Genomic DNA, 27,907 nt, shown 5'->3' on the forward strand with positions numbered 1-27,907 from the left:
TGTTGAAATTACTGTCAAATTAGTTTGATGGCTATAAATGAGACTAAAAATGCGGTAAAGTCTCAAATTTGAAAATAACTAATTTAATCATAAATTCGATAATCAATTGCTCTGCCATAATTATTTATGTGGTCATTGGCAAAACAGTCTTATCATTAATGAACTTGTGAGAATAGGAAGTGTCACACTTATGAGTTTTATGTTACTTATGGTAATAGTGATTGTAGAGAGCTATTGGGCTGTTGGTGCCTTGGGTATTAGACTAGCTGAATATTATTGTTTTTATGTTATTTATGTTATGTTATTTAACCTATTTAATATTTCAGTTATGATGCGGCTCTTGCAAGATTCGAAGATGTTCCTAACGAATTTGAGATTCCGTCCATGAATAGCAAAGAATTAAGTTGCCACTACTGTTTCAGCTGCATTAAATTGAATGACATAAAAGAAGTAAATATGTTTATAACCCTAGCATTTATAAACAATCTCATTTTTATCCATGTTTATTAAGACGAAACATTCTTCTTTAGTTTATAAATGTCTAATTGAACACTAGGGACAGTACGCAGGTTGATAAATTGCCCTAACAGTGCTTCGTTGTAGAAATGGAAAAGTTGTTAAGTTTTGTTGAAGGGAGCGTAATATATGGAGGTTAAACCGAATTAATCAAATATCTCATTTGATCTAGAACAGAAATTAGTGGCCAACCCAAGGGTATTCCATGCCTAGTTTTATTTAGGACCTATTCACTTACAAGTACGAAAAAGTTCCACAAGTCGTTCACAAATATTTTACAAAATAGAACTATTTAAAGTTAAAGTTTAGGAAATATTGGCCTTTTGAGCATTCTTTCTACCTTAAAATTAAATTAGGACATTTTGGAGCCATTCTTTTATTAGTTCCACATCTATATGTATATATAGAGTGGGACTATTGATTTCGTTAGAATGTTGTGAAGTGTCGTCGTCGTCGTCGTCTACATTTGCAACATCTTCCATATCTTTTGAACGGGGTGACATAACCCCACCGTTTTTTCTAAGAATGCTTAATATGGTTGCCACTATCTGCACAACCAAGTTTCACGGGTTAAATTTAGTTAGCGGCGCTTTGCCAGCCCCTTCTATCCGACCCCCCTTAGTCACTTCTAAAAAAAATACGCAGCCTTGCAATTTTGGTTACGATTGACTTTAAAATTTCGTTTAAGTTTTAATCTATATAACCGCTATACCTCTACAATTTGCGCACGTTTCAGCTCTGTCGTGGAAACAGGGGGCGCAAAAGCCCCCCTTTTCCGATTGTGAGCGTTGATTTACGCACGCTGATTATTACCCAACTGAGTGACTTAAAAATTTAATTTCTTTTTTAAATTACGTATTTATTTTAGCTCTAACGGTTTGCCAGGTTTCGGTGCCCTAGGAAAATTAGGGGCCCTTGGGCGCCGCATAAACCACATTCCTGCTGACGTTCGTTTTTGCCTTACGCAGAGTGCGTGATTTACGTATCGAAGCCGCGTATGGCCAGAAGAAATAAATAAGTGTGACACTTAGAGTGCGTAATTTACGTATCGAAGCCGCGTATGGCCAGAAGTAACAAATAAGTGTGACACTTGCTTATCATAGCCGTGGATGGCCAGAAGTAACAAATAAGTGTGACACTTGCTTATCATAGCCGTGGATGGCCAGAAGTAACAAATAAGTGTGACACTACTTATCGAAGCCATGCATGACCAGAAGTAACAAATAAGTGTGACACTCACTTATCGAAGCCGTGTATTTCCAACGCTATTCGCGTGCGATTTTAGGTATAAATTTGAAACTTGATGAAGTTATTAGGATGGGTATTGCGGATATTTTACCAGAATTAATTTTAATTTAACCAAGGCTTAGCATGCTTTGGCCTAATTTTAACGCTATTTACGTGCGGTTTGAGGTATAACTTTGAAACTTGATATAGTTATCAGGGTTCGTATTGCGGATATTTTACCAGACTTAATTTTAATTTAACCAAGGCTTAGCTTGTTTTGGTCTAATTTTAACTCTATTCGCGTGCAATTTGAGGTATAACTTTGAAACTGGATGTAGTTATTAGGATGGTCATTGCTGATATTTTACCAGACTTAATTTTAATTTAACCAAGGCTTAGCTTGTTATGGCCTAATTTTAACGCTATTCGCGTGCGATTCGAGGTATAACTTTGAAACTGGATGTTGTTATTGAAGTAGGGTTTAATAAATACGGAGGATAAAACATAATGTGTTTATTTAAAACTATAATATAACATAACGAATAAATTAATAAATATTAAGTATTAACTAATTACAACCATACTCGAGGGAGAGGGAGTGCAATGACCCAACTGCATCAAACGTAAGCTAGTCTAAAAACTGGGGTCAACTACGCATGCTACGTGATAACAAAAACCGCGCCAAATATGACGTCATCAATTTGGATGGCAGCCAATTTAAATAGACCGTGAACGTCATTAAACAACTTTATGACAAAGCTAATATTTAATTTTACCTCATCTTTTCAGTTATTAGGATGGTCATTGCTGATATTTTACCAGACTTAATTGTAATTTAACCAAGGCTTAGCTTGTTTTGGCCTAATTTTAACGCTATTCATCAAAGGACGGTACTCTCACACGCAGTTGACCAGGTACGGTGTCCCTCAAGGAAGCGTGCTAGGCCCCCTATTGTTTAATCTGTACACTAGTGACGTTCATAAAGTCCTACAGTACTCCACATCTAACGAATATGCAGATGATAACGCTCTCGTGACTGCAGGTAGTGACCTGATACAGGCTATTCAAGAGGCGGATGAAGACCTCTCACATATATCAAGAAGACTTAAGCAAAAAGGCCTGGTAGTAAATATGAAAAAAACCAAGTTCATGATATTTAGTCCTAATAGAAGTGCTCGCAACAAGGCAAGCACAATTGAAAGGTTCCCTTCGGGCACCATTGGTAGAGTTGACGCGTTTAAATACCTTGGGGTATGGATAGATGAAAACCTCAAATGGAACACCCAGTCAAACGAAGTTAAAAAAAAAGGCTAAGTCACGCTTATGGCTAATCAGATCCCTGCAGCCATCACTGGACTTCGAAACATTAAAACTTCTCTATATTTCCATAGTGAAGCCTGTTTTTGACTACGGGAACATCTTTTATAATAAAAGGCAATCTCGACAAACTGGAAATTATACATAACTATGGTGCGAAATTAATCACTGGACAAAAGAAACGCTCTTCATCAACGGCTGCTAGGAAAGCAGTAAATTTCCAAACCCTAAACTACACATATTGCATGAATTTACTCATTTTTATGTATAAAGTAAAAAATAAGATTCTCCCAGAATACATCTTAAAGTGGTTCCAAGTTCCCCCCGTACAATCTACAACTAGGAGTAAGAAAAACGACTTCACAGTGGAAACCTGTAATTCTAGGTATCAGGATCTCAGTACCAAATTCAACGGAATTAGCCTCTGGAATAATCTCAGAACTGATATCAAAGAAACTAGGACGTTAACTTCTTTCAAAAAGCTCATAACGCAACACTTAACCGAAATCGGCCTATGACTTTCTACACTTATTATTTGACATGATGTATCTCTGTATCTCTAAGTATTTTAATTTAATTATTTAATGTGTGGACCCTCTTGTAAATAAGTCTTTTGACTCAATAGGTTATCACTAATAAAGCATTTATTTATTTATTTATTTATTATTCGCGTGCGATTTGAAACTTGATGTAGGTATTAGGATAGGTATTGCGGATATTTTACCAGACTTAATTTTAAATTAACGAAGGCTTAGCATTTTTACGCAGTCTTGACTGGATTTGAGATACGGGGCTCAAACTTTTTATACATTTAAGAAGCTGAAGTCTGACCCTATGTTTAACTCTTTAAACGCGCGCCAAGGGTTAGTGAGCGTATGCGAATTTTCTTCGTAGTTCCTAGTGGATTTGAGATACGGAGCTCAAACTTACAATACAGATAAAGAAGCTTACGTCTGACGTAATGCTTAACCTTTTGACACGCCCCAAGGCTTAGAGAATAATTAATTAATTCATCCATGTGGAACTAATATTACGGCCTTGGCCGACTTGTTTTTTTATTGGAATTGGAAAGGGTACCATATCTAGTAATGATCTCTATATCCAGATATATGCAAAAATATTTCTGAGACTTGTCATGGATGAGGGAAGTGTATACTATACATGTAATTTAGGTTGCCATAAAAATAACAGTTATTGGGAGGTCTGTTCAGAACCATTTCATGATTTACTGATTTCACATTCTTAAATTCAGGAATAACCTTTTTTTCATTAAAAATCAATATTTTTATAAAATATTTCTAAGTGGAAAACTTTTTTATTTATATATTTGTTTAATTTTTGCTCTAAATGTAAAGATTATTTAAATTATTTTCTTGTAAGGTTACTTACAGTTTAATTGTCTAATTTTGATTTAAGGCAGAATTGGCAAGGTGGGGCAAAAGAATTAATTTACAAGATGAGACTGTTAAAAAAGAGATATCCCACTTTGAAAGTGTTAAATGGAAAGGGGAACAATTCAGATCTGGCGATTGTGTTTATGTGAAACCTGGCTCATTCCAATTTGCCTTTGAAAAGGATTTGGACATAAAAGAAACATCTGAGGATGATAAAGTAAGCTTTAGTATATTATTTTTTTTTAATTTTTGTCGAACCATTTGGTAGGTTTCGAACCCTAGACTGGGACCAGGTTTATGGAAAAGGCCATATTTATTATTTCCTGTTAAAGAAACATTTAATTGTTATTTGCATGTTTGATTTAATACCAAGAATTTGAATTTTTCACCTTAACATACCTTGAGTATGTAATGTGGTTTCAAAATTCCTTCATTATCATTATTTTTTTTGATTTACAGGAAGTTGATGAAGAAAAATACCCAGAATATTATAGAAAGACAAATTATGTCAAAGGCTCAAATTCTGACATCTCTTCACCTTTTAAGATTGGTGTTATAACTGAGATTTTTGAGAAGCTTTCCAAAGGGTTCAAATTGAAAACCAGCTCAAAATGCCTAAAAATAAAGAAGTTTTATAGGTTTGCGTGATATTTACTTAGAAAATTAAATTTCTAGTACATTAATCCATTTACTAATTATTCTTTACTTCTACCAAAACTGTATAACATATCTCTTACCTTAGAAGTATTTTAGAAAATTATCCTAAAAATAAACCATCTACATAAAATGTACATATTTTTCATCTTAACTCTTCGTATCTTTCAATTTTAGACCAGAAGATACTCACAGGGGATATGAATTAGCCCACGAAGCTGATTTTAACTATCTGTATTATAGTTCTGAAGGTAATTCTTAATTTAAAATTAGTTTTATAACAATATTTTATACCGGCATGATACACCCATGTCTAAAGAACAGGCTCTACACCCTCACAAACGTTACTGTTGTAGAAGCAGGAATATATATGGTCCTCGCTTCTATAGTGTGTCATTATTTCTTAATGAAAATTGAATCACTTGTATGGAATGCGCCTAGCTGTGGCTTTGAGACTTTCCTCTATGACCCATGGTGGTTAGGCGATCATTTACATATTTAGGGTGTATATAGATAACAGGGTCACCACAGTTCCTATATTTCCTATTTTTTCCTATAATTTAACGTCTTTCCTTTTTCTCCTATAATTTCATTACATTTCCTATAACACCCTATATTTTAACTCAAAGGTCTGAAGAAATTAAAATAGTTGATTTTACCCTTAGAAGTCTTTAAAATGTCCTAGTTTTTAAAGATGATTATATCCAACACTGTTTGCCGATAGTTTTTGACTATTGCTATTGGTTATCAACTTTATTTTTAATGTTATGCCCCCCTTTAAATAATTTTGACAACCGTTTTCTCTTATTGTTTAATTAATTTTCTCCTATTTCTTACTTTTTACCCAATATTTTTCCTATATTTTCCTTCCCCCCCCCCCCCCCAATTTTCTTCCTATATATTTTCCTATATTTCACTGATAAATTTCCTATAATTCCTTTAAAGGAATTAAAATATTCTGTGGTCACCCTGAGATAAATACACGATACTGTAATGCAACCCAATTCTTAAAAATTATCTATTAAAGCTGAGTGAGTGTTGTGCATGCTCACCATTAGACAGTGATAAAACTGCTATTACATATTTTTTATATTTGCTAAAATCATTTTGACAGTCACATTAGTCATTGTCAATAGTAGTTTTATTATTATTAACTAATTTTAAAAAAAAATTAGATATGCTATCAGAAGTTAATGAAAAGTTATACAGTAAAATGGGATGGTTTACAAATTACACAATTCTAACTTTTTAAAAAGCTCCCCTCCACCTTGCAACAAAAAATCACAATTATAAAGATCCCTTCCACTAAATCAGGCATCAAATACTCAGATGTCACTTATAGCTAGGAGCAACAAACACAGCACCCCACACTAGGAGAACGCAACAAATCAAAAGTCGTGCATTTTCTTCTGTACAGTTTTCATGGGCTAGACACTTAGCGCCTGCTGCCATTGGACGGGGAAAAGTTGTCTTCCCCCTTTCCATAAAACGTTCAGCCCAAAGGTTCGCCCAATGAAATTTATACACAACACTGCGTTGACGTCTTTAAAGGCTAGCTGCGTTCTCCTTGTGTTTGTTGCTCTTAGCTTATAGTAGTACCATAAACCCCAAAATTAATAACCTTCTTTCAATTGTTTGATGTTCTGTTTGGTATTTATTTTAAGTAAGAAAAACAATTTCTAAATTGCAATTGTCAATTTAAAATATATTGATATGTTACATAAAATTTGATCCATCCCTCTCCCTCCCGGTAATATTTAGTGTCAACTACCTTCCCAACTTAATGCCCCCAACTTTAATGTAAGAAGCATAATTTTCTTTGTGCTATCCACTCTCAGCATTCACTCTCCGCATTCACTCTCCCTTAAAACTAAACCTTGAAAATTGAAGCTCTATGCGCCATGAGGGAGGGAGAGGGGATGACAACTGTCAGAGTAGTAGTAACAGTTGATACTGCAAGTCTTTCTCTCAAACACTGGGCGCTGACAAGTAACCGATAAAGAGGTGAGGGACAACAATGGCGTGGCATTAAAATTGGACCATGCTGTCCATGCTAGTTAAAATGACTCTTACAAATTTGAACTCATCCAATTAATTAATTAATTTCTGCTGCTATTGTCCTAATTTCCTTTCAGAAAAAAAAACTATTTCCTTTTTATCTGGAAATTCAATCATTCTTGATTTTAATACGTCCTTCTGAAAGCCGCCTATTATAAATATTTACTATCAGCTTTTTATATTTTTAAAATACCTGTCCCCCAAAGTTATATAATAGTAATATTATTGCACCTAGTATCATTTTCACAGTAAAGCACAATTTAATTTGCACTTTTTTAATTTGAAACAGAATGTATAATTGATTTGAATGATGTGGAAGGAAAGTGCTACGTTGTCTACTCAGATAATTTACAATGCTCCATTAATGAGTATTCCAACAATGGCCCTGATCGATTTTATTTTGAACAGGTAACTAGTTTCGGTTTATATTATACTCCCCATGGCCTCCATCAATGACAAGTTGCTGGCATTATTAGTTAAGAAATTGTCAATCTGAAAGGTTCAATGTCACATATATCTGACTCATTCGGTCATACTATAATTTCTTGTTCTGACCTTTTTCCTACATTGCTTAAGACAATGAACCAACTTTGTACCAAATAATTTTTGTTAGACATTGGGCGAACTTACTGCAGACAGTTGCATTAGAAGTTGGACCAATATTCCATTTACTCATGGATTAATGGTAGATTGGACTGAACTGTAACCACCACTTAAATCAAAAGATTTTTAAACTTCTTTTAGCAAGTTGTATTGAAGCATGAGATAATTTTTTTTTAAATTATTCTTGCTGAATGCAAAGCAAAGTTGTTATTTTATGTAAAGTTTTAAAAATCTTAGAAAATGACAATTTTCATTTTTCCAATAATAATAGATTTTTATTCGAACATCTTATAAGTATACACTACTTCTTTACACAAGAGTCCAGCACCAGATAAAAAAAGATTAAATTAATAGATTCAAGAATCATAGTTAACAGGGATAACAAATTATAAAATTAATTTACCATAAAGACAGATTAATGTTATTCAAATAATGAGTGATAATTAAAAATCTAAAATGTTTAACATTCTCTATTTTTTAAAGAATTCGGAAGGTTGTTCCATTTTTGGGAACCGGTTATCTTAACACTTTTTGTAGATCCTGGTTTGAAAGCTTTAAAGATTTTCACAACATAAAAGTTATCATTTGCAGCTCTTGTATTGATATTATGAGGAGATGAGGGAAACTTATCCAATACGTATAGGGAGACTTAGTTATTTTTAACTTTGTACATAAAAATTAAAAGATTATGCCAATATTTAAAATTAACAGAGTTATCAGTTTATTTATTTATCTTTTATAGTCTTACAATTCCAAATTGAAGGAATTTGAAGAACCACCTAGGAAAGCTAGAGAAATGGGATACCAAGGAAAGGTAAGTTATATAGCTCATTGCACCTCATCACTAAAATAAACCTATTCCAATTTTGTAGAAACAAGACACTCTACGTCATAAAATATTTTAACTTCAATTTGTTGTATCCCAAATAAATATTTTTTTTTGCTCTTTAGGGTAAAGGTAAGAAAAGTGGCAAAGCGATACGTATATCGAATGTTGGAAACCCTGCCAACAACTATGAATCACAGGCATACCAAACAGGATGCGAAAAATTGACTGCTCTTGATATATTTGCTGGTTGTGGAGGTTTGAAATTTTGTCTTTTAATGCGTAATTATTTGTAAAATGTCTGAGCAGAAATAAACCTATTCACTTAAGTTAACATTTTTGCCAAATTTGGTGGAAAATCGCAGCTTTTGAACAAAGTTTGTAACATGATACCTTATACCGCAACAAAGTTACTTCTAATTCATAAAGATCTATGCCAAAAAAATTGTTTAGAAACATAAAACAAATATATTAACGCGAAGCCATTTAGTTTGCGACAATATTTAGCAAAATGTTGGCTTGTGTAAATAGGCCTTAAGTTTGACTATGGCCTAGAATAACTACTAATCAAATTTCTCGTAGAGGTTGATTTCCAAAACTTTAAAGCAATCCGAATTTCAACCATTCATTTAAAATCTCAGTTGGAAACCTGAACCTCAATCTTTTCTTTTAGATAATTAAAAACTTTACTATGGTATATTAAAGTTCAAATATATTTCACAATGGAAAAGTAATCCTAGAAACTTTAATATTACAGGATGGCTTAGGCCTAAAGTGGTGCCTTGGGTATTAGCCTAGTCGATTATTATTATTATTATTAATTAGCAAATTTTTTAAAATTATAATTGATAACTTTTTTCCATGCCTATTAAAAGGAGATGCCATATAGCATTTGATTTTCGTCAAAATCCAGTACACTTGAGAAAATAGATTTAAGAAATGTTAAAATCAACCAAAATTTGTGTTCAAAATTAGCTTTAAAAACTAGAAATCTTCATAAATGATTAAAATCACAATTCAAAATCCCATACACACAATTTGTAGATGTCCAAGTCCAACCCTTCACGAAAAGCATTCTTTTGAATTAATAATGTCATCACAACATTATATGTATGTTAAATCACATTTAATAGTAAACAAAATGTTTCCTCTAATGGCACTCCTTTTATCAAGATGTAATAAGAAATCTCATGGATATTTTTAAGATTCGAAAATGTTGGTTTCCGTCTGTTTTAATGTCATTGATTATTTGACTAGACTTTTTATGGAGTATTTTACTTGTAGGTTTAAGTGAAGGTTTCCATCAAGCTGGAATTATTGAAACCAAATGGGCAATTGAAAGAGATGAAATGGCGGCAAGAGCGTTCAAATCTAACTTTCCAGATTGTACTGTATTTACTGAGGATTGTAATGTTCTACTGAAGTCTATTTTAGAGGTTAGCTAATTTATTCAATTTAATTCTTAGACTGGCCAATTTAGTTGAATTTTTGTTATATGAAACCTATGAGAACTGAACGTTTAGTTATTTTTGTCGAAAGCCATCTAGACATATTTTGATAAAAATATGATGCATTCAGACTGCTATACAGTTAGGGTTTTGCGGATTTACATCCAGACATACAAGTATTCTTATATTTATAGTGACTACACGTAAAAATAATTGTTTATATTCTTTACTATATAGGGTAAAGATGTTGATAGTATGGGACAAAGCTTGCCTAAAAAGGGACAAGTTGAATTTTTATGTGGTGGACCCCCTTGCCAAGGCTTCAGTGGGATGAATAGGTTCAATTCAAGGCAGTATTCGCTTTTCAGGGTAAGTTCTATTTGCCTTAATTATTAATTAGTTTAGTGATCTTAGTGAACATCAAGGACTTCACTAAAAATTTCCATTTAAAATTTTTTTAAAATGGTCATTGAGTTTTAAATTTCTTTTTAAAAAGTTTATTTTAAAGGGAGTAGAAACTAAATTGAAAGATTGCCTTCTACCATAAGATATGACTTATTTTTGATGTAACAAGCATCAATCACCCCTGGCTTCTGTTAAACATGCTGGTGTAAATGTGGATTTCATTGAACCACCATAGAAATTGATCTTTATTCTCTCTTTAAATACTCACTATATGAAATGAAATTAAAGTTTAAATGTGTTGTGTTACTAAAATTGTTCATCAGGATATATATGGGAAAAAGTGTTCAGTGGCTTACCCAAGTGGGGAGAGGTTCTTTGATGGGTCTGGGCTCTCGATAAGGTACTGTATTACATATTTGTCTTTGATATACTCAAAACATGCCCCAGATGCCCCAGCCCCTTTTCAATAATTTTTAGCTGTGCAATTGGAGGGGTCAGTCAGTTTCAGCTTTACCATTGATAAAAGACATGCTTATTCAACGTCAAATGTACTTTTATTGATCTTTATCCATGTTATAGTTCGAAAACCAATCATAAAACTTGATATAATAAATTAGCATATTTATTTTCTTATCAAAGGAATTGTTACATGTCATTGTTATGATTCGATGAGTATATTGAATAGTCCTGTCCCACACCTGGGTCCCCCCTTGGTTACGTTTTTACACCTGGTGGGAACATATATAATTATACTGTATTTTTTTCGGAAGTTTGTGTTTCGCGCCATTACATAAGGCCCAAAAGAGCAATGCATAAGGGTGTTATATATTCTGCATTTAGTAAAATAAGGCTTCAGAGTTGAATTTTAATGGGAAAAAATGAATACAAATAAAAGAAAACCAGAGGAATCCTTTGTCAATATTAAAATCAGTAAGCAATATATTAAAATAATTAATAGCTCTAAATCCATAAACGTAAGCTTTGCCTAGATATGACAATTGCTTTAGGCATATTCAGTTGAAGGGTTTCTCTTGGGAGCCATTTTACTGACTTTTAAACATGCAGAAATTTTTCTAACCAACGTATTAAAAATATTACTAGTTCATATGCCAAACCGCCTATCAAATCTTCAAACAGTAAACCCAAACGTACTTGCATCAACACTAACGATATTTGGTCAGGAAAATACATTTTGAAGGGTACGTCACAGCTGCTCATTAGAGTTAACACAAAGAAACATTTCCAAACTCAATCCGGTATAAAACTTGCTATCAGAGGTTTTAAAATATTTACTGCTAAACTGCAGTAAGTCTGTTTGAGTACCTACAGTGCGAGTTAACTTGGTATTCTTGCAATACTGATGATTATCGCGAAGAAAATACTGTGTGCTTGAATCCACCAATTCACCATCTCCAAATTAAATTGACAAGCAATTTCAGACGTCTCAACTTCTTTTGTCTCCTAGATTGACATTGTCCGCACCTTGATTTATTTCATTCGCAGTACCAGATATTAAGGAGTCGGTATTCAGTTTAGCGATTGTGTCTTCCATCCCTGTACTTCAGTCATTGGCAATTTTTATTTTTTAGAAACCATTATCTCAGGAGTAATTCCACTAATATCACTGTCTTTTAAGAGCTCTCCGAAGTTGTTTAATATTTGGTTTTTCATAACCAAGACGTTAGGAAAGGAACTCTACATAACTCTTATGGTTGACCACCTTCAAAATGAATGGAGCACATCTGTTATAAATATTATGTATAAATTCACAAAGATTCACCAGTTACAGTGTTTATACTTACAAAATTGGTTTTCTTATTAGGTTGGAAATCCTTATAGCTTTAACCCAAAACTTTTTCTAATCTTCATCTTTGGTTATCTTCATCTTTGGTAAAGGAATGCATTGAGTAGGGTAATAAACATGGGCAGTCCATATGCAGCCAAGGCTTATGCAATTCTCACTCTAAATGCTTCCACCTAGTTAGCTTTTTATTATTATTGATCACCTTTCTAAAAGCATTAAACACGGTAACACCACCAGGCTGTGCAAGCTATTCTGAACCTTATGTAATGGCAGAATTTTCAAGAGAGTAATTGACTACAGTCGCGCCGTCTAACGGCAAGCAAAGGCGATAAAATCCTGTATGGGCGCAATTCAAATAAACCCCCGAAAATCCATTTGCATTTAATTTTTTTTTATAGAACTCTTTGATTGTCACTTATCTAAGTTATGTGGACTACTTTCGCCCTCGTTTCTGTGTCATGGAGAATGTACGAAATCTTGTTTCTTTCAAAAAAAGCATGGTCCTGAAGCTCACGTTAACCTGTTTAGTCAAAATGGGGTACCAAGTCGCCTTTATGGTTCTCCAAGCTGGTTCTTACGGAGTTCCTCAAACCAGAAGAAGGTTGGTCCAAATTAATTAAATATTAATGATTCAATTTCTTCGAAAAATGATTTATATTCTACTATTTCTAGACCTTCATAATTAGTTGTGAATTTTTATAAAAAAAAATTAGAAATTTCTATTATAATCCCAAGCAGCCCAGCCTCTAGGTGTAATAATAGGAAGCAGGAATGCAAAGAACAAAGTAGACGCCTCAAATCCCCTTTATTTAAAAACTGTTTCAGCATTGCTCAAGAAGCTTTACTGAAAGTAGTGTATATTGTATCATTTGAAATGTCTATAATCTCCGACGAAATTAACTTCAGTATATTATTGTAACCGCCGTATTAGTCCTAAGCCTACATAACCACTGGTAGAGGGGCCTAGGCTCCCTTGCACCAGGTAACACTCTGACTTACCTAACGCGTTTGTTTTTTTTTCTCTTTCTTATTACTAAAAATACTAACGTCTAATTGAGCGTCCGCAGACAACGGAGAGAGCCGTACTCCTGGCAGACCTGTTCTTCAACTGTTCAAAGGCCTCGAAGCAGACAGCTTTTCGTTTTAGTTTTTTACAATCCGGTATAAGAGAGTGCGCCGGGGATGGAAGGAGGAGAGAGGTGGAGGTTCTCGTAGAGAGGGGTTAGATTTGCTGAGCTCCTCGATTAGAAAACTGACGTTGGATTGGCTTCCAGGAATATGGCTCTGTCTGTACTGGTAAATATATGTGGTAATGCGAAATGATCTCCGCCTCTTAAGGGGTAAATGGATATTCTCTTGGAAACCAAATAAAATATTGTTGAGACTGAATTCCCTTACGGGCCTGTTGTGTTTCTTTTCTATAATCTTACGTTCGTCTGGCCTAACGTTTCCCGTTAGGGAAAAAATCGGTTACATTATTACATGACTTTGAAGCTTCTCTAGAGGAATTTAAAACAAAATAATTTTCCCAGTTATTTATTAGTAGTATGTCCCAAAACTTTTGCTAAAGTGTAAACAGAATTATTAAGTTTACTTGAAAAGTACAAAATTTTTTCCCCAGTGACACAGATCTTTAAACACCAATCATATCATACCAAAGCTTACTACACCTGGATATAAAATATATTTAGAATAAAAAGGAAATGCAACGAGAGTTTATACATTCAAAAGATTAAACCCATTAAAATAAGCATTATTATATATCAACGTCTTGAGTTTAGTAACAATATATTTAGAATTATTTTTTATTCTTATGATATATGTAAAGTGATGAAAAACAAAAACATTTTGGTTTTAGAGCGATTATTTTGGCAGCAGCACCCGGTGAAAAATTGCCTTCCTTTCCCCAACCAACTCATGTATTTACCAAAAGAGCTGTTTCATTATCAGTAGTTGTCGATAATTCTAGAGTAAGTATTATTTCTGATTTTTGTACATTGTTGGCATTCTTTTTAATTTAGTGATATTTTTATTTTGTAGTTTGACTTCAGCAAGAGCTGGCGTGGAGCTGGAATTTCAGCGCCATTCAGAACTACAACGGTTAGAGATGCGCTTTCTGATCTACCAGAAATTAAAAATGGTGCTAAAAATGACGAACTCTCTTACAATGGAAAACCACGTTCACATTTCCAGAGAAAGGTATTCAAATTTCATTAAAGTAGGTTAACTTTTTATGGTGGTACCACTGCTTATATAGACAGGTTAGAACTCTGTGTACTTTCGTACGTACTAAAGAAGGGGGACTGTTATGTACTGCAGGCCTTTATCCCCATTGGAATTATAGCTTCCCAAGTGCCACCTTGCTTGTGAAAAAGAGTACTAATTATTATTATTATTTTAAATATAAGTATAATTTAATTATAACTAAAGCAAAAATTGCGTTTTTAAAATACTATTTTTGTACATTCAAAAAATATATTTTAATTAAATAATTGAAATTAGAATGTAGGTTGTGCTACTAACAGGCCTCTACCCCTAAAGCGCGAAAAATGTTTCCCACGGCTTAGCCGTGAGTTTACTAAACATGAAATGGCTAAGCCTAGGCTAAATGAAGGAATATGTGATTAAAGCCAAAGACCTGTTTATTTAATAAACAATATGAAGATGTAACTTAATTAGTTACATCGACACTATTTCAATTATCTTCAGAAACTAAAATAAACATCCGCTAATAAATGAGTCACAACTACATATTCCATAATACAAAAAATTATCTATAAAATAGTTTAAGTAATTCATAGATAGATGGCACATGGAACGCCATAATTCCACTGGGCTGCGGGCTGGCAGTTCATAATAATCATTTTAATCTGAGTTTAAAAGCCGTGGTGGTACCATTTTTATAGGACATAACACCTGCTCAATGTTGGAGCATGAGGTGCAGATATTGTAAAACTGAGGGTTAAGAGTATGTCACATAGCAAAGTAATTAATAGTTCAACGACTTAAATTAATTGAAATTTCATGCAAATTTCCATAAATCAACTTTCAAAAGCCACATCTCAGGTGTAGCGTCGGATTGGCTAAGGGGGAAAACTTGTTTCTTCCCTTACATGACTAGGTTAAACAAATTAACCAAAAGTACTATATTGAAATTTTAATTTTATTTAATAACCAACCATATTTTATAGTTAAGAGGACAAGAATGTGTGTTAAGAGATCACATTTGCAAGGATATGAGTGATCTAGTAGAAGCTCGAATGGGATATATACCTGCAACACCAGGCTCAGATTGGAGAGATCTACCCAATATTGTAATTCAATTACCGAATGGAACTTATACAAAAAAATTGTAAGTTGCAAATTCTTAGAAAATAATTTTTAGTACATGACCACTGTTGGGGTTAATGAGCTTATAAAAATTCCTTTTATGTTTTAATTAATACTTTAACAGTGCCAAGAATATTGAGATAGTGTCTATAAAAACCTATGCCCAGAAAAACAGATTCAGTTTAGGGTTAGTTGTTGGTTGGTTATTGTCAGATGGTTTTTATATCAATATCATCAGACAACGACCAACTAACAAAGGAGATGATTGCTCTACCTCACTAACCATTGTTAATGAAATGCAATATATTTTATAATTCCTAATAGATAAAATATTAGGATGATTATTTATCAGTTTTGAATTTTGTTACATTTTGGGGGTCTAGGGGGGATTACTTTATCAGCATACTTAGATATTCTGAGCAAATTTTTATCCTTGAACAGAAAAGGTTTGTTTCATCAGCATCCAAGTGAAATTACATAATTTCTTGAAAGTTCATATTTAGCAGAAACAAGAGTACCTTTTACGTTACTTTATTTTTAGTTATTATTCTTGTATTATTGTATTAAAAACATAGTAAATAACATCTAAAAAACCAATACAGCGTGCATATTACATAATAGTTGATCATCCACTGGCACGCCTGGCTAAGCTTACAGTTCTCAATGTTTAACACAAACACTGGGCACCCCATAGTTGGCACTCCTTTTTTTATATTACTATTGCAAATATTGTTAGTGTTTAGTGTTTTCCTAATTTTTTCTTGTTCAACTATATTTTTATTCTTAGAGTGTATAATTATCGGGACACCAAAAAGAGTAAGAAGATTACCAAACTTAGGGGTGTGTGTCCATGCTCTGAAGGCAGTCCCTGTGATCCAGCTGACAGACAAGATAATACACTAATACCTTGGTGCCTGCCTCATACAGCCAACAGACACAACAACTGGGCAGGCCTTTATGGTCGATTAGATTGGGATGGATTTTTCGGAACTACAGTAACAAACCCGGAGCCCATGGGAAAACAGGTGTGGTGATTTAAATTGTTGAGTCATATTGAGTACTAGGATACTGAAGTCTTCCATAGAAATTTGAATTAGGAAATATTAAGTTAAATGTTTAGACATGTGCGAGTAGTCTCGAGTATCTAAAATTTTAATTATTGAGTTTCAATTTTTTTTTCAAGTTGTCGAGTAATTAGGTTTATCTTAAATAATAGGTTTTGAGTACTCGAAGAATTAGTCTTAGCTTTCGAGTAAATAAACGTTTGAAATTCGGTTTCATTTTCATATGGGCATATCCAATCATGAAGAACCCTTTCTCCTCAAGGTCTTTGGGCTCAGCCATGGAAAATAACAAAACTGCGAGTTGTTTTGCGGTTTTTTCAAAACTCTCGAATAGTGCATAGGATAAGGGCGTTTTAAGTATTCAAAAATATAAGCCTTGGCATCAAATGAGTGCTCTAAATTTTTGAGTGTTTTTCGATTTGGGTTTTCGAGTTTGGAGTATTTAACTCCCGATGATTTTTAAAAATGCATTTTGGAAGAAAAAAAGTACAGTGCAAAATATGACAATAGTGAGTAACTGAAACTGATACATCTGGAAAATATATATTTATTATATTATGAATAAGTGAAAATCTCCACGTAGTTCAATTTCTACATTTAAGTTTATCAGTCAAAGTAATACTGGAAGCAAATGTTTGAAGCAAAATCCCTTCAATTAGAGCTTCTAAAAGTGCATAATCCATTTTTATAGCATAAATTGATACGCCTCTTGTAAAAGGTATATCACATTGATACAATTAAATATATACCTAAAATGGTTCTTTAAATCTCGTACATCAGCCTAAATGCTCTCATTGCATATTCTTTTAGCTATATAATTTATGCAAACAGTTTGCGATTGACGCAAGTTAATATTTCATCCGAATTGCTATAACTTTTGTTCAAATTTTCTTTACTTTTCAATGGGTGGACACCAAGGCTTAATATAAATTGTTATATATTTGGAGGGGAATTTTTGTCACTCCATAGTTTGGCCGTGTTTTATTTAATGTTTTTAATTTTTAGGGTTGTGTTGTTCATCCAGTTGATAATAGAGTGGTCAGTGTAAGAGAATGTGCACGTTCACAAGGATTTCCTGACAAATTCAGATTCTGTGGTAATGTGCTGGAAAGGCATCGTCAAGTAAGCTAAAATTCTTAAACCAAAATTAGTAGAATGTTAACAATTTGTTCATTCTAAAATTCACGATGTTCACATCTACTAACCTGGCACTAATTTTTCCAATTGAGATAGTAGGGTGTGATGAGTTTCCTCTTACAAAATGCCCAGTTCATTAACCAAAATCATTCGTTATCATTCTAGCAATATCTTAGGCTTAACACACTTACAACTTAAACAAGTTGGAAATATATTACATTTAGAGAGTAATCAAGTGCCTAAAATAGTAAAATTTCCATTAAATATTTTGCCAGAGTCACCATTAATTTTTATTTTGAAAGTGTATTAAATTTTGTAAATAAACGAGTAGATCTGATTTTCCGAAATATCACTAAAACCCAACAGGTACATAATTTCATTAAAAGAACAAAATTGTTTCAAAAGTACCTTAGCGCCTTATTATAGCAAAACTGACTAAAATCACAGCAGTTTCCTTTTTACCTATTCAGTTATTTTCCTAGTGCTCTCATTTTGAAAAGTTGTAAATGTAGGTTAGCAGCATTTTCCATTTGACTTCTCGAGATTCGCTCCAAATTCATTTCTGATGTTATTGATCTAACTCTGTTTGACAGAGAAATTAAACATGTTTATAAAATTCAAGCACTTCATCCCCAAGTTCAAAAGGAACACACCAAAAATTTACCCAGAGCAGACTAAATATGTTGGAATACACAAAACTTGATTCAGCCAAGCAGTTTTGAGAAATCTCATAGCTCTCAGTAAATGAAACACTCATTTATTTATTGGAGTAGATATAAGCACACAAATGGAACATTAAAAGTTGACTGGGGCAATCTCTCACAGTAAAATGAGAAATGCTATAAGTGATTGTGAATGAAGTAAAATCTAGGCACTTCATCACATGAATGTCAAGTATGGAATTGTTATAATGTCTAAGTTTTGTTACAACACTGTCACTTAGAATTACTGGTACATCGATGTTTTTTATCTTTTTAGGTTGGAAATGCTGTACCACCACCTTTAGCCAAAGCTATTGGACAAGAAATTCTTTCATCTTTATTGTAATAATTTGTCTGGTCCTAAGCTGTAGGACTAAATGTCTATTTTAATCGTCATTGCATATTTTAAATGACTAAAATATACATTGTTATACTTTGCAATATTATATCTGTAGTATAGTTCTTGCCACAAAAAAATTATTGACTTATTCATTTTGGATCTATATGATTTTATGTACTTTTAGTAAATTAAAATTAACTTTTTGCGACATTTTCTATTTACCGTTTGTCGATTCCAAAACAGTGTCCATTTATCACACATTCCGATTTATTAATTATTTCTTACTTATTATATTTTCTTTATTAAACCATTTCTTATAGAAAACATTGACAAATATTTCCACATACAAAAATTTATCGAATAATAAGTAAAAATTAATGAAATCTAATTAACTTAGTTTGGATTTTAAACAGAAGAGTGAATGCCAACCTGAACCCGCGAGACTAGAATGCGAACCAATATAATGTTAATTTATTTAACAAATAGAATATACTAAGTTTTGTCCAACTTTGACCACTGATACTGGAAAAACTATCTGAGCTAGGGAAAATTGGCAATGGACAACTTTTTGGTCCTTTGACCATTCTTAACAACATTTAAATTTGAGATAAATACATAAAGGCATTTTCCATAGAAGAAGTGTGATGTCCTTTGTTGAATGGTGTATACTTTCCATAAAATTCAACTGTCTCATCTTCCCACTCCCAATTAGTTATTGTATTTATGCTAATAGTTGGTTTTGTGTTACTATTTCATCAGAATTGTTGATACATATTCTTTGATAACTTTGGTTCATTTTACATTTTGTAGATATTTTGTGTTTACTTCAAAGCAATTCCTGGGCTCCCAGAATACCTATTATTCCAATATTTCCAAATTATTCAAATTGTTTTATTTTTTTTCCAAAAATGGTACTTATAAATCCCTATAATTTAAAAAATTGTCATTAGATAGCTGCTGAAACGCTTATGATAAATGTATTAAACGCCTTAACTTATAGGAAATCTTGATATTAATTATGTATGTTACTTCTAGGACTGGGGTTAGCACTTTTTACCTCAGCAGCATTATGGCATCTTATTTTTCCTATTTTAATTTTAAAACACATTTTAAGTACATATTAAATGTGATAGAAAAAAAGGTTTTATAGTATTTTACTTTTGTTATAAGCGTTTTTATGGGGAAGATGTTCCAATATAATCCTATTTATTTCAGAGATTTTACTTATAAATTCCTATATTTTCTGGGTTCAGTTAATGCAATCCTCATTTCAGAATCCAGTATAATATGGTAAGTTTTCCTGAAGATTACAAAGTAATTAGCAGGGTCTTCATTATACAATTATCTTCCATTTCCTGCATTTGTCAGAATTTTGCATAAGGTAGTATGAATAGAGACTCCTACAAACTTTTCACCCTAAAAGCAGGGATCCCACCAGGTTCCGAAATTACAGGGGAAGTTTCTTAAATGTTCAATTGTAACACAATAAAACAAGTGACACAAGCTGGGATTGAACCAGGCTCTTCTTGCTGCAAGGCGAAAGTGCTAAGCAAACCACCTTAAACAAATAAAGCAGATTTTGTGTTGGTAAAAAATGTCATCACAGCAATGGTTGCTAGTAAATGTCTTAACCTTTCAGGGGAGCCAGTACATCTCAGTAGGAAATATGGATTAAGTCAACGTATACCTCAGGTGTTATTGGGTTTAAAATGTCTATAGTAGAAGCTGCCAGAGTTTTTGACATAAATTTCTTCCATTGATATAAACTATAATACTTTTTATGTAAAGTGATTTGTAAGGCCATTATTAAAAGTCAAGGGAAGTGGCTGAGCACATGCTGTTGGAAAATGGTTGGCAGAGCGAATGGAGTTATAATGTGCTTTCCCCATTTATTCCTCCTTTTCCCTATTTACAATTTTTCCTTTAAATGATTCTAAACCGCAAATTTTTGCTTTACCCATACCACATGAAAGGCCTCCCTGTGCCCAAACACTTATTTTGCCCTTTAATGAATTAAAAAAAACCTTAAATATATTTGCATTTTAAGTTTTATTATGAGATGAGAATCATAATTCCGTTTTTGGTTTAGCATATTCACCTTTATACACTTTGTTCTCAATAGAAACATTATCTAAATTTTCCTGTTTAACCAAGAAATCTTTTGCATCCCATGCTTGTGAACCATCTTTAAACATAAATATAACACGATTGTCATCTATTATAAACCTCTCCACGTTGATATGATTGTTCATTAAACCACTTTGCCATAATGCTGTCAATGTTTCTAGTTCATCTTTTGACGGCTTTCCTGAGACTGTAACAAATGCCATAACTGATCTTCCCTTTTTAGACATTTTTAGTAGGTTCTCTGGGTTTGTCATGTCTAAATTTGTAAGATCAATTTTTGGCTGGGGTCTTAAATGTTCCGGCAATTCATCAGGCTCCAATGGTTCGTCATCTTCTTCCCATTGATCATAAAGACGTTCCAAATCAGCATCTGAATAATCTCTTATGTCTTTCTTGGCCCATTCTGGTTTTTTCTTGGAATCTTTTTTGCAAAAAACAGACCGAAATTCGACACATAAAAATACATTAATAATTAAAAATATATAAATATTCATCGTGAAAGAGCTCTGAGGAGATCATAAAGTTCGATCTTTACAAATTTGGTTAGTTATGCTTTCTTACAAATTTTATTTAAGTGAGTAGTTTTATGAAGTGAAACGGGACTCATGATGTACTGGTAAAGAGGGAACAATTTATACACCATTTTCAAGAATAAATAGCTGGACCCGGCAGCGCTGCAGTTGCTACCAATAGAAATCAGAAAAAATGTATTTTCAATAAAGGTCTTTAGATATGGTTTTACAGCAGTCGTTGTTTTTCATATTAATTTTATAATTTAAAGAATAAGGATATTTTATTTTACAAATTTAAATTTTTGTAGGAAATATATATATAATCATAGGAAACATAATAATAGATGTAAATAAATGTAATATATATATTTTTTTATATATTTATTTAATATTTTTGTTGTAAATATCCATGTACATACCTTAGTTGAACCCATTGGTGCGCGAGAGTAAGGGGCACCGTTTGGCGTTCAAAAAGCTTTAAGCTATTGCCAAGGAGACCCACTTTAAGCCAGAGATCTGTAGCAAAACTGTGATGGGGTTGGCTTTATTCAAGGGCGCTAAAATGGATGGGCACCATTTAGTACTTAAATTGATAGGCACGCAGACGCTCTCTAAGTTCGCCATTAAATATAAATTTTTGCTAACAAATAGGAATTTAAATTTCAAATTTCGTGCCGAGCTGTACAGATTTCCGTCAAAAATGTTCGGTGAGCTTTGTACTTGTCTACACTTTTCAGGGGTCCGTCTTTACTTCATTTGATGTTCGCCGGTCAAGGTGTATAGAATTTGTAATGGATCACATTGTAATGGGGCCGATTCGGGCTGCACGACCCATAGGGTATTGGCACTCCATGTTATCTTCCCATAGACGCTAATACAGTCAAAGGCAATAGACCCGACCGAACAAGCCTACTGAGAGAGAGAGACTTTATATTTATTTTTGCTAACTGCTAAATTCGCTTCTTCTATACTATGTGTAAAGTGTAGAATAGACAGACTCACGACAACCAGTCACCCACTTAAACTGGTGATTGGTCTGTGATAGTGCCTTATTTCTCACACTGTTGGGTACAACATCCGCTTTATTTTCCAGTCGGTATTGGTCGGTTCTGAGCGGGCTCTGTTGGAGAAAATATTTAACAGTCAAATTGGCTGTTAACGGCAATAGTTAGTGTAGGGAGCTGTTGGCTCGATCGCGTGGCATGAAGGGCTTGCCACCACCCTCCTACGCAGTGTAACCGGGGGGCACCTGAATTAAAGGCTTCAAAAGTCGCTTGATGACTTAGGCCTAAGGTGGTGCTTTGGGTATTAGCCTAGCTGATTACTATTACTGTAAGCCGCGTAGTGATGGATTCTTTAAACATTTAAGTTAAAATTGCGTAGTAAGATGGAGAAAACTAAACATTGCGTATTTCCTGGCCGTAATAGAGATTATCGTTATTAGCATGCACCTCATACGGAAAACATAACATTATTTTGTTTCTTTTTAAAAACTAAACTCCAAACCAATTTATTGCCAATAATTTAAACATACGACGTATTTAGGTTAAAAGCATTTAGCGGACGAGTTTTTAACTCAGTCATGGTTGGCTGTTGTACAAAAACCACACAGTTAGTGATAATCTAGGATTAGTAATTTAAATTTACACCGAAAGTATTAACTGATAAAATAAATGTATTATTAACCTATAGTTAAAGCGAAAATTGAAAGGGTAGGGTCATACCATGGAGCTTCCTATGAAGTTTGACCCGAGTTTTTGAAAGTTTGCTTGATTGAGTAGAACAGTGTAAGGAGCGTATAAATACTGTCCGCCGAAAAATGGTGAAAAGCGAAAAAAATAAGCAATATGAAGTGTGGGGTTTGAGCGTTGGTCAACGGAAAGAAACAAATTATCTCTCACAAATATGCAGTTTATAAATTATTTGTTTGATAAATGGTAAGTCCAAAACTTTTATTTACGAGGCAAATCAGTTCGTTGATTTCGTATAACTACTTATTCCCTACTATAACTATATTAAAGTTTTAATTTGTTCACAATATTAAAGTTTTAATTTGTTCCCAATATTAAAGTTTTGATTTGTTCACAATATTAAAGTTTTAATTTGCTCACAATATTAAAGTTTTAATTTGCTCACAATATTCAAGTTTTAATTTAGTCACAATATTTAAGTTTTAATATATGATCAGAGTTATAAATATTACGGTTGGACCGTAGGGAAAGAGAAAGATGCGGTTTTCTCGCCCTTACTAATTTATTAATATAATCTTGGATTAATAATAGAAGCTAACGCTTAGCTTCTATTATTAATCCAAGATATAATAATAGAGTAGTATCGCTCTGCAGCTTTGGGCTATGGCCGCCATTTCGAGGGCAGTTTTTTTATCTATAGGAAAAAGCATGGGTGACGTCGTCATACGTCACGCCGATATTACTCTATATCGGTGTTACGTAACTTGGCCTAACTATAAAAAAAAACTGCAGTCAGAAAGGTGACCATAACCGAAAGCTACAGGGCCGTCGAGTAACTTTTGCCGGGCCCTAAATTCCGTATTGATTTTCCGTACAGATGGTAGCACTATTGCCCCGGGGTTCTGTCAAAATATTTTTTAAATAATACAATTTCTATGATTTTTCTGTTACCAATCAAGAATATTGCTAGCGGCCATTGATTATAACGAACATTCAAATAGACCGCAAGCCCGTTCGAAATCTGGCGAACTTCAATACAGAATGTTTTGGAGCAAAAAATCGAAATCATACAATATTGGAAAATTGTATGAAACAAAAACCTATCCGTATATTGATTCATTGACGGAGATGGTGTTTGACGCCAAAAAGAATTACATGGTTACTAAACACTTTTTTATATTAAAGTTTGATGCTATGTACACTTTTTCATTTCAGGGTAATATTTCTGATCCAAAACTAATGGATGAGACCGATCCTCGTTATATTTGTAAACATATACAAGAACAAATCCCGTTTAAAAAAGACGTTTTAGCCAAACATAAATCTAAATTTTAATTTGAGGCATGGAGTAGTAAAGTACAATGATTAAAATATTTTACAGGCGTGATGATTATTTTAACAATATTATTTATAGCAAAGATTAGGTATTAACATTTGTTCCTAGGAAAAGCCTGTTAACACCTCTGTAGCACTGTAAAAGCTGGGTTAATATTTGGACCCCCGGCTATAGGCGCCACTAGTAACACAGCTCAATCTAGGGGAAAATTTTGACCAGCGCGTCGAGATAAAGCCACAATCGGTATGCAAGTTGAGCCATAGAACACGCCTGTTTAATAAGCGAAGCGTATATATAGTCTTTGGAATGAACTCAAGTGGAAACAGCCTTGTAAATAGTGTATATTTTTAAGAGAGTCCACTGGACCCGGACCCTTCCGCCGATCTATTTTTACGACGAGTCCAGGACTCTTCCCTCTTTCTTGCCCCCCCCCCCTCTTTTAAATTTATATGTTCTTTAATCTCTCTTTATTCCTCCTTATTAAATTCGAAAATAAATGGCACTTAACCAGGCAAAGCCTATAAAATTTTTATGGTAATTATAAAAGAGACAGTCAGTAATCGAACTACAGCATTATTTCATTATATATTCCCAACATCAAAGTTTACATATTTTCATATATAATCGTGATCGGGTAAATTAAAATGCTCGTAAATATTATCACAGTTAATTTAACCATTAAAGTCTTCATTCTAAACCCATAGAGCTTAATTTGTTTATACCTTTATTCTTTTTAAAAAAGCAAAATTTTGGTCTTCAATGGCACTGTTACAATTACTGTGCCTAATGGAATACAGAGCAAGACTATTAATTATGGACTAATAATTTCCATACTTCGTTAGTCTTAGACTAACGAAGTATGAAAATTATTCCCCACACGAGGCCACAAATGTATATTTAAGTTAAAACGGGTTTTTCCCTGGTAGGCCCAAGTTTTCCAAATTTTTCATTGGTCATTGTACTACTATTAAGTAGATAGGGGAGCTCTAGCTCCGTTGGGAGTCCGACTAATATTCGGAGAGCTGAAATAGTGGCGGTCAGTATACACTATACAGATGCCTCAAAGAGAAAAATAATTCAACTTTTTATTTAATTCTCGAAATTTTCCCTCTTTTTACACAGCTAACGATATAATTTGAGGGAGTCCCGTGGACTCTTTACCCCCTTCTAAAGACTTTTTTAGGAGTACCGTGACTTTTTTTCAGGGGTTTTTGACGCGTGGACTGCCGCTATTTACAAGTCTGAGTGGAAACACATGGAATTTCCCAATCCCAGGCAATTCCCTTTTTACAGGCCCTCCGTAGTGAAAGGTTGGGACCCCTCACTACATCGTCTCTTTTTTTATTTCGGTGCACCGTGCCCCTAAGAGGGGGAAACGAAATTATAATTTCCCTCTGAAACGGGTGTTGGTGATAGGATTACCTCGATGTGTTCGTAAAGGCGTGAGCTCGGTGGAGTATGCGCTTGAGGCTGTGTAATATTGTTTTTGGTTTTTATCCGTGGAAGTACGGTTATAGCTTACTTCATTTGAAACAGGTAGTTTTGTTTTTATAGTTTTAGTAAATTGATTAAATAAGTCATTTACGTTGTAATATTGTTTTTGGATTTGTCTTTTTTTATTCGTATTTCTATAACATTTTGATTTTTAATTTGTATTTTTATTAAATTCAATTTATATTTCTGATGAGCTTTCTTAGGATATTAAGCTTTCCTAGGGAATATTTTTTAATTTGTTTTTCAATGAAATATTTTATTATTGATAATGGTTGTTTTGAGGTATATTTTCTTATTTGTTTTTAAATTAAATTTTTATTTCTAGATTGGAGTACTATTTTATTGTGTTGTCAGTCACTTACCAGGACCAGTTTCGGGGCCATGTAGCGAGTGTCTATAAAAGTTATTTTTATTAAACGCCTTTCTTCTAGGGGCTTCCCGTTTCTCTTTGTAAACCATTGTAAAGTGTTATTTTTCAATAAAATTAATTATTATTTTACCAAAGTAAGCCTTATTTACTCCATTGAAAACGCAATTCTATTTTTTAAATTTTTATAAAATAAAATCAATACGGAGGATTTCACCTATGTTTTTTATACAGTAGATGAAATGTAGGTATCAATCTCGCATTTGCGGAAGCATTCTTAGTCTATAGGTGATAAGCTAGTTTTAAAAATTCCTCGAAATGAATTTAGACGAGGGAACAGTTGCCTTTTGTTCGGTCCAGGGAACTAAGAAAAGGATTATCTCTCTAGGGGTCCCTCTTCGCTCGGGCTAGCCCGATCGTCGAAAACTTTCGTAGCCCAATTTTCGTTTCTACCCTAAAGCAGTTCATTCCCCTTTTGGATGGAACACTTCTCGATATCTCGGTTGAGTCGGTTCCTGTATCTTCAAAACCGGCCGATCTCCCCCACCCTGCCTAACCTTAAAAGTAATTTTGAAAACTCCCGCAAAAATACGAGGTCGCCACTATGCAGAACGTAAATCCGTTTACATGCAGGCGGATAGAACGATCTTAAGTAGAACGTTCTTCGCAAGAACGATCTAGCAGCATGTAAACAGGTTGGAACGATATTTGGATCGTGATTGGCAAAAACGATAAAACGAGGTAGTCCAGCGCACTTAGAACGATCTAAGAAATACATGTAAACAGCTTGGATCGTTCTTGGAAAGAACTTCAGGGGGTTAAGAGGTTATTTTCCTCCTGTTTTCTATGATAAAATTAAAATGTGTAACAAAATAAATATAAATTATATTCTAATTTCTATTCCACAACTAAACATTGAATAAATACTTAATTTAAATTATATTTGAATTATAACTCACGAATAAAAAATACCGAACTCGGTTAGAGATTAAAGCAAGCCATCCCAAGACCGTCATCGAGTCTGTCCAACAGTGAGTTTCTAAGGTGGCTTTCTTAAGTGCGTCATGGATTGTCTTGACTAGACGAATGAGAAGCATGGCGCCACAAAGTTCGAGCTTTGGTAATGACACTTGTTTCCGGGGTGCTACCTTGGTTTTTGCTGCGATCAAATGCGTTTCTACTTTACCATCCTCATTTCTGGTCCGTAAGAATACGGACACAGCGTAGGCCTTCTTGGACGCATTGCAGAAACCTTGGAACCTAAATTCTTGAGCAGGCTGTTGCGAGATGTGACGCTGAATGTTTAATCGTTTGATATTTTTCAGGTCTATCTGACACGCCTTCCAATTTTGGTTAACACGATCACGAAGATGATCGTCCCTATCCAACTTGAGTTCCATAAATCTTGAAGTAAGAGTTTCGTTTTCATGATTATCGGGGCTAAGAGTCCCATCGGATCAAAGATCTTAGCTTCTTCAGAAAGAATGACTCATTTAGTTATAATTGGTTTGTCTGTATTTACCGTGAATGAGAACGAGAATGTATCTGTTGCCGGT

General features: G+C 33.6%; 2 protein-coding genes across 2 annotated transcripts in view; one reads left to right on the plus strand and one right to left on the minus strand.

Annotated features, from left to right (window-relative positions):
- LOC149937454 (DNA (cytosine-5)-methyltransferase 1-like) overlaps nucleotides 1–19,026 on the plus strand; it is a 36,814-nt gene extending 17,788 nt beyond the window's left edge. Inside the window, exons 19-34 of the mRNA XM_090154806.1 lie at nucleotides 327–450; nucleotides 4,477–4,671; nucleotides 4,914–5,092; nucleotides 5,286–5,359; nucleotides 7,456–7,574; nucleotides 8,512–8,583; nucleotides 8,721–8,853; nucleotides 9,880–10,031; nucleotides 10,281–10,412; nucleotides 12,651–12,853; nucleotides 14,111–14,222; nucleotides 14,293–14,451; nucleotides 15,444–15,604; nucleotides 16,370–16,607; nucleotides 17,652–17,768; nucleotides 18,762–19,026. Coding sequence (XP_090010932.1) covers nucleotides 327–450; nucleotides 4,477–4,671; nucleotides 4,914–5,092; nucleotides 5,286–5,359; nucleotides 7,456–7,574; nucleotides 8,512–8,583; nucleotides 8,721–8,853; nucleotides 9,880–10,031; nucleotides 10,281–10,412; nucleotides 12,651–12,853; nucleotides 14,111–14,222; nucleotides 14,293–14,451; nucleotides 15,444–15,604; nucleotides 16,370–16,607; nucleotides 17,652–17,768; nucleotides 18,762–18,830 — 2,239 coding nt within the window. The 3' untranslated portion in view covers nucleotides 18,831–19,026. The remainder of the gene's footprint in view (nucleotides 1–326; nucleotides 451–4,476; nucleotides 4,672–4,913; nucleotides 5,093–5,285; nucleotides 5,360–7,455; nucleotides 7,575–8,511; nucleotides 8,584–8,720; nucleotides 8,854–9,879; nucleotides 10,032–10,280; nucleotides 10,413–12,650; nucleotides 12,854–14,110; nucleotides 14,223–14,292; nucleotides 14,452–15,443; nucleotides 15,605–16,369; nucleotides 16,608–17,651; nucleotides 17,769–18,761) is intronic.
- A 1,840-nt stretch (nucleotides 19,027–20,866) lies between these two features.
- Nucleotides 20,867–21,512, minus strand: boca (LDLR chaperone boca). The gene has a single exon (XM_090152770.1). It carries the CDS (start codon nucleotides 21,443–21,445, stop codon nucleotides 20,891–20,893), a length of 555 nt encoding a protein of 184 aa, XP_090008896.1. The 5' UTR covers nucleotides 21,446–21,512; the 3' UTR covers nucleotides 20,867–20,890.
- Nucleotides 21,513–27,907: the final 6,395 nt, after the last annotated feature.

This window comes from Leiobunum rupestre, chromosome 7 (genome assembly GCF_980474605.1).
Source record: "Leiobunum rupestre chromosome 7, qqLeiRupe1.1.hap1, whole genome shotgun sequence".
Taxonomy (NCBI): domain Eukaryota; kingdom Metazoa; phylum Arthropoda; class Arachnida; order Opiliones; family Sclerosomatidae; genus Leiobunum; species Leiobunum rupestre.